The 7,916-nt window shown below is 40.9% G+C and overlaps 1 protein-coding gene across 1 annotated transcript; it reads left to right on the forward strand.

The window, feature by feature from the left end:
• Window positions 1-691: 691 nt before the first annotated feature.
• On the forward strand, window positions 692-7,394 carry LOC102455962 (interferon-induced protein with tetratricopeptide repeats 5). The gene is made up of 2 exons (XM_025183839.3): window positions 692-896; window positions 4,732-7,394. The coding sequence occupies exons 1-2, from the start codon at window positions 892-894 to the stop codon at window positions 6,164-6,166; spliced, it is 1,440 nt and encodes a 479-aa protein (XP_025039624.2). The 5' UTR covers window positions 692-891; the 3' UTR covers window positions 6,167-7,394.
• Window positions 7,395-7,916: the final 522 nt, after the last annotated feature.

Genomic DNA, 7,916 nt, shown 5'->3' on the forward strand with positions numbered 1-7,916 from the left:
CTGCTGCCCTATCTACACTTCCCCTATTTTGAAAAAGCTGTTTCGAAAGAGGCATAGAATGAGGTTTACCAATGCCAAAATAAGCCATCCGTTATTTCAAAATAATTTCGAAATAATGCTATTTTGAAATAACAGCTGTTATTCCTAATTAATTTTGCTGTGTAATCATACCTTTAGGCTCCTAATGGTTGGGATTCACACATTTATGTAAGTGTCAAGCTCCCATTGAAATCAAAAGGAGTTAAGTTCTTAAATACCTTTATGAATCCTACCCTAAGTTCTTCAGTCACTTGTGAAAATATAACTTAATTGCCCAAGTCACTCAGGACTTCCAACATTGAGCAAAGCAACTCATACATTCTTTCAAAATATGAACCTAAGTGACTTGTCGAAAGTGACACAAAGCCCTAGGAATAGAAACTGACTCCCAGTCCCTCCCACTGAGCCTTGTGTCTGTTTGATCCACTAGCTGCACATTTTTCCTCCATCTGTGCACTAATGGTTATATTTTAAACAAAGGGGAAACTTAAATTCTTTTATATTAGGAAGGGCAACCAGAACACTCTGAGCTATTACTGCCTTAGTCTGTAGCAGTTAAATCAATGGCATGAAAACAAATGCGAACAGTAGAAACAGATCCAAGTTCCTTAAGTTTCAGTTTCCCTGGCAGCGATTAGTTCAGCTTTACTTGTTTATATTGTTCAGAGAACAGAGCATAGGTTTCATTTTCTAGTTTCCATTTACTTCACTAAACTGCTGAGGAACAGCCCTGATCACATGATGCTAGAATGCATATAAAAAGGAAAGAAACAACAGCCACCATCAGCATCCCAGGCTAGTAAGAAAAAAAGACCAGGCTACATTATAACAGCTGACCAGCGAAGCAAGGCCATGAGGTAAGTAAACAACAGCAACTCTGAACTGCATCTATTTCATTGCAATCATAGAAATGTAGAGATAGAAAGAACATTAAGGTCATCCAATCATCTAGGAGTTCTCAATTAGGAATATGCATACTCCTGTGGGTACACAGTGGTGTGGAGGTATGTCAATTTATTTAGCTATTTCCCTCATATTGCAGCAGGATCCATAAAAAAGCACTAGTGAATTAATATAAACAAAACTTCGTACAGACAATGAGTTGTTTATACTGTTTTATCTATATGCTGAAATGTAAGAACAATATTTATATTCCAATTGATCTATTTTATATTTAAATGGTAAAAAGAGAAGTAAGCAGGTTTTTTTCAGTAATTTCTAATTCTTATGTTTGATTCTGTAAGTAAGTAGTTGTTAAGTGATGTGTAACTTGGGGTAAACAAGACAAATCAGACTCCTGAATGGGGTACAGTAATCTGTAAACCCTGAGACCCACTCTTCTAGTCCATCTGCCTGGGCTGAGGATTTGTGTTTTTCCTTCATATGAAAATTCTAAACTAGAATTTGAGTTTAAGTAACTAAGCAGGTATGGTACCAAATGCACTTAATTGTTTTACATGTTAATTCAAATGAGGTCTAGATTAAAGTGAGAGAATTGTTGTAAATTTAATTCTGTTATTTCCAGATGGTCAAGCCTCAGGCCCTCTACATTTTCATGGGTGGAATTTACATCCCCAAAACTTGTGCCTACAGTGTTCACTGTTGCTACAAGTACTTTAGGGCAGGGGTGGAGAACCAGCAGCCTGGGGGCCAGATCCAGCACCTGAGGCTGCCCTACCCAGCATCCGGGAGCTGGCACTGGCGATCCAGCCCTGTGGCCTGCCCCTTCCCCTCCCCCCTCCCCCCATGGAATGCCAGCACTGGCTCCCAGTTGCAAGGAGAGGGGGAGCTCTGAGCCTTGCAGACCAGAGTCAGGTACGCCAGGGCTGAATCTGACCCACAGGCTCCACTTGGTGGGGGGAAGGAAGCAGCTCCATATGCTTCTACTCCCTCCCCCCCCCCCCCCCATTCCTCCCAAGCTGGGGATACAGCAGTGTAGGAAATCACCACCAGGAGGCATTTCCTCTGCCTCCTGATTGTCTGTAATCATTGCCAATAGGAACAGCCAGGGGTGGTGCCTGGGAGCAATGGGGGATATGGAGCCATGTGCATTCCTGGGGAGCTGTGCCAGGAAAGTGCCTCCCCATCACCCAGACCTTGAACTCCCACCTGCTCCTGCAGCCCCTTCAACCAACTTCTGGGTATTTAAAGGCTTAAGGGAATTTCAGAGCTTTTTTTTTCCATTAATATTTTTAAAGACCAAACTCCAGACTTGCAATGAATCTGAAAGTAACGTTTAATGCTCAGAGAAAGGATCCAGGGACAGATAGGTGCAATATGAGAAAGCAAATAGTGAGGAGCAGAAACAAGGCACTGTGTGTGCCAGGATAAATTATCAGGCAGGAGTACTGACTAGTGCCAACTTGTTGAGAGTAAACCAATTTGTTCTTTTTCAAGTGATCTTCCCACATCTACTACTTATGAAATAAAGATAAGGAATGGAAAAGAAAGATCATTCATAGAAATGTATCCTCTTTTTCACATTTATCCATTGTTGTTGCTGGTTGTTAATACTTTTGACAATCTATTTCCTTGTCTATATATGGATTTAGGAGCGTACATTTTGGCACCTATTTTTAAAAATATTGGTCCCAACTTCCAGTTCTTTCATAAATCATTACCCTCTATCCACTCCCAGTATTCTCCTACCTTGGATGGCCCCCTTTCCCTTATCCCCAGAAAAAGGAAGATCTGAGCAGAGTGTCATGTAGTAGAAACTAGAGGCTCAGGCAAAGTAGTTTGGTATAATCTCCAGAGTATTCTTCAATGTTTATCCCTTTTCCCAGATCATTTATGAATATATTGAACAGCACTTGTCCTAGAACAGATCCCTCAGGGACACCACTGTTTACCTTTCTCCATTCTGAAAACTGACCATTTATTCCTTCCCTTTGTTCTCTATTTTAAACCAATTACTGATCCAGGAGAGGACCTCCCCTCTTATTCCATGACGTCTTATTTTACTTAATAGCCTCTAGTAAGGGGCCTTGTTAAAGAATTTCTGGAGATCTTGCCAGAGGAGGATGTGAAGACTAGGAATTTAACAGGGTTCAAAAGAGAGCTAGATAAATTCATGGAGGTTGGGTCCTTCGATGGCTATTAGCCAGGATGGGTAGGAATGGTGTCCCTAGCCTCCGTTTGTCAGAGGCTAGAAATGGATGACAGAAGAGGGATTCGCATGATGATTACATGTTCTGTTTACTTCCTCTGGGACATTTGGCATTGGCCACTGTTGGAAGGCAGGATACTGGACTATATAGGCCTTTGGCCTAACCCAGTATGGTCGTTCTTATGTTCTTAGCTAAATATATTATATCTACTGCATCACCCTTACCCACATGCTTGCTGATTTTCTCAAAGAATTCTAATAGATTAGTGAGGAATTATATTCCTTTACAAAACCCATGTTGATTGTTCCCCAATAAATCATGTTTAACTATGTGTCAGATAGCTCTGTTCTTTATAATTTCAACCAATTTGCCCAGTACTGAAAGTAAGCTTACCAGCCAATAATTGCTAGGATCACCTCTGGCAAATGGTTTATCCACTCCCCAAACTTGTCTGGAAAACACATTCAAGCTGTAACTTCAGCTTATGTTTAAAACTGTACATGGGGGCTACATCTAGACTGGCCCCTAATTCCGGAAAAGTCATGCAAAGCAGGTAAGTCAGAACAGGGAAATCCACGGGGGATTTAAATATCCCCTGCGGGATTTAAATAAACATGGCCACCGCTTTTTTTCCGGCTTGGGGAAAAGCCGGAAAAGAGCATCTAGACTGGCGCGATCCTCTGGAATAAAGCCCTTTTCTGAAGGATCTCTTATTCCGGCTTTTCCCCAAGCCGGAAAAAAAGCGGCGGCCATGTTTATTTAAATCCCGCAGGGATATTTAAATCCCCCGCAGATTTCCCTATTCTGACTTGCCTGCTTTGCATCCCTATTCCATAATAGGGGCCAGTCTAGACGTAGCCAGAGAGTAAAAACAATCCAATATGGACAAGAAAAAGCCATAAAGGAGAAACAATGTAAAACAGAATATCAACACTGGAAACATGAAATTAATATTATTATACTGTCAGATAAAAGTGATGTGAAACTGGAGATACAATGGAAAGAACATTATAAAGCAATATAATCATTCCCCAAAGAAGTATGGCAAACCCAGGAAATTCAGAGTTCCTTACGGAAGAAATCCAAATATGTTAAAATACGGAAATTCACATGTAAGGTACCTGAACTCTCTGTAATTTTTTGACATTTTTGTTTGATTGTCTTTTTTAGGCAAACACTGGCATTTGTTTACAAGCCCCAATATTATGTTGGCTTTTTTGTGTAATCTGACACTTTCATGAACTCCCTACATCTTTAATACTTGACATGGATTAACAGTAATGGAGTTAATATGCATAACCAATGGTGTTCAAATCTTCAGACCAGTGAGCTCCAGACCTTTGACTTCTCAAAGTATTGCTCTCTGGTTAGTGCCACTTGTGATGCATCCATTCTCTGAAGCACCGGTAGTGTTGTCATGATTGCTTCCTCTCTAGTTAAGATTGGCAATATTGCAAATTAAAAACAGAGCTGCAGAAAAGCAGAACAGAAAATAGATAAATTGTCCTTGGCGTACACATAGTTTTTATTTGAATCTCTTCTTCTCAAAGATTTAAACATGCTTCTATTTTTTCCCCTCTAGCAATATTTCCAAGAATTCTCTAAAAACTGTCTTGCTGCAACTTGAATGTCATTTTACGTGGACTTTGCTGAAGGATGATGTTGATCTTGATGATTTAGAGGAAACAATTTGTGCTCAGATTGAGTTTCTAATCACAAAATCCAAAATCACAAATTATAATCTCCTCTCTTATGTGAAACACATGAAAGGCAACAGCAAGGAAGCCCTGGAAAGTCTACAAAAAGCTGAAGAAGAAGTTCAAACAACTTATGGAGATGAGGTTGACAGGAAAAGTCTTGTTACCTGGGGGAACTATGCATGGGTCTATTACCATATGAACCAATTTCAAGAAGCTCAATCCTACATAGACAAAGTAGAAAGCAGCTGCAAAAAGTTGTCAAGTGCATCTCGTTATAAGATTCAGCTCCCTGAGATCTACTGTGAACAAGGGTGGGCACTATTAAAGTTTGGAGGAAAGTATTATGAAAGAGCAAAGAAATGCTTTGAGAAGGCACTGGAAGAAGAACCCAACCATCCAGAATTTAATTGTGGATATGCAATTGCTGTGTATCGCCTGGAAGATTTTTTTGCAAAAGGCTCTTCTGGTGAGGACTCCTCATTGGAACCTTTAAGACGTGCAGTAAGTCTGAATCCAAATGACACTTTTGTTATGGCACTGCTTGCACTGAAACTTCAGGACATAGACCAAGTTGAAGAAGGGGAAAAGTATATCAAAGAGGCATTGCAAAAAACCCCAAATCTTCCCTATTTATTGCGATATGCTGCAAAGTTTTACAGAAGAAAGGGACTAGTGGATAAATCTCTGGAGTATTTGAAAAAGGCATTGGAATTTACACCAACCTCTGGTTTCCTACATCATCAGATAGGTCTTTGCTACAGAACACAATTGTACCAAATGAAAAAGGCTACAAAATATCCACCTAAAGAACAGATGGAGCAATTGATTCGATTATGCATTTTTCATTTTAAAATGGTAGTGGAACAAAAATCTAAGTTTATGTATGCCCATATTGACCTTGCAATGATGTATGCAGAAAGAAATGAGTATCAAGAAGCGGAAGACATCTTTCAGAAAGTATTTAAGATGGAGAAACTTACTTGTGAAGAGAAGCAACAACTCCACTACCGCTATGGACGCTTCCAAGAATTTTACAAAAAATCTGACTCTGAGGCCATTAAACAATATACAAAAGGACTGAAAATTGAGAGAGACTCTCATGAAAGAAGCCTATGTAAATATGTTTTGAAAAAATTAATAGAACGGAGAATTCAGAAAGGCTGCGCAGATGCTCAGAATTTTGGTATTCTTGGATTCATTCACCAGCTGAATGGGGAGAAGCCTCAAGCAATTGAGTGTTATGAGAAAGCCCTGGCATTGGATCCTGATAATGAAGAATACTTGAGCGCTCTCTGTGAGATACGACTTTCCATCTAAAACTTTAACAGCCAGCAGAGAATCCATCTCTGTAGCTACCCAATATTTGTATTTTAAAAATTCTGTATAACTTCCTGCATTATTTTTATGGTAGCCTGAATTCCTCACTTATACAATACTTGCATTGGGACTAGGCCTATTGTTTGGACATTACTTGCTATCATGTTGGGAAGAATTTGTAATCCTACTTTACATCCTCTCTCACACCTGTGAGCTATATTTATGCTGATAACCAAGAAGTATCCTGCAGTGCATGAGGTGAAAGTTGGTAGCATCACTTGCTAGTGATCATGTAAAACCTGGAAAATGATGTTTTCTAACTTGCATATCGCCAAGTATTATGATTGAAGAAAGCCATCGACATAAACACGCAGTCCTGGGAAGACCTCGCAGCAGACCGCCCAAAGTGGAGGAGCACCCTGACCACACAGCTCAAGTCAGGCGAAACGAACATGATGCGTGCATCAGAAGAAAAGCGAGCCCGCAGGAAGTTACGCAACAACAACAGCCAGGGAACCACCTATAGCTGCAACTTCTGCGGCAAAGAATGCCTGTCCCGGATTGGCCTTTTCAGCCACCAACGACGCTGTCCCCGACGCTGTCCCAGACAATTCGACACGAACCAAGACGAGAACTAGGATACGTCATCCATGGTCAACTGACCGACGGAGGCCAACTTATGATTGAAGAAAACATATAATAGTAAATCTGTCTTTTGGTTCAATTTAAGATTTCTGTAGAGGTCTGTTTTTGTTTTCATTTATGCTCTTAGATACATAGCTTCAGCCTGACTCCTCAGAACATGTAGCACACTGGGGAAAAACAGGAGGGTTACAATTTATCAAGTGTATGTGAGTTGTGAGTTCACACTGTTTCAAGACATCGGATAATTCCAGCCTATAAGGGCAGGAAATAATAATGATATGCACTGGATATTACCAATGGGTTTTATAGTTTTGGACAAAGTGAATTTATATTGTTATTAAAATGCATACTTTGGAGCTATATTCAGAACTCAGTAAAGGTTGTGGATTTTTTGTGAGTTTGGGGAGGCTATAAACTTGCTTAATTGACTGTGTTTGTGGTAATTGTTTAACTGTGAAGAAAGAAGAGTCCTGCTTATATCTTTTTCCAATTAGACTCTGATAAACCATGTACTACTTTCACTTTGCTGCATTTTTGTAAATTATTAAACTGCATTGCATCAATTAAATCTTGATATAAAGGAGTTAAAGGAGAAGCTCGTACCTGATTGCCTAGTAACTAATAGCTAGTTTTAGTAGTTTTACTAAACTACTGAACTGTGCATAGAGAGCGTCTTTCTAGTTCCACTACATCCTACAATCTTGGGCATGTGCACATGGATAGAAGGTTGAGAGTCATGCACGGAGGAGGGGGTGACAGAGCACAGGGCCCATGCAAATGGGGACGGGCTGACAGCACATGGCACGGATGCATGAGAAGGGCAGTGACCAAACACGGGACATGCTCTAGAGCTATGGTCACCAACCCATTGATCGCGATCGACCGGTCAATCTTGGGGGCCCAACCAGTCGATCTCGAGGCTTTCGGGGGCCCTTCCTCACTGCCCTCCACCCCCAAGATGAATACCGCACTGATGCTACCTCCAGGGACAATGGAGGTAGCGTGGGCTTCCTGTGGGGTGGGGGGGAGTTCTTCAGCTGCGCGCCAGGTCCCGGAAGCGTGCAAGCCACTCTTCCTCCCCCCACAACAGCCGGCGCAGTACCTA

The sequence above is a fragment of the Pelodiscus sinensis genome, chromosome 8, assembly GCF_052426305.1.
Source record: "Pelodiscus sinensis isolate ZL-2025 chromosome 8, ASM5242630v1, whole genome shotgun sequence".
Lineage (NCBI taxonomy): Eukaryota > Metazoa > Chordata > Testudines > Trionychidae > Pelodiscus > Pelodiscus sinensis.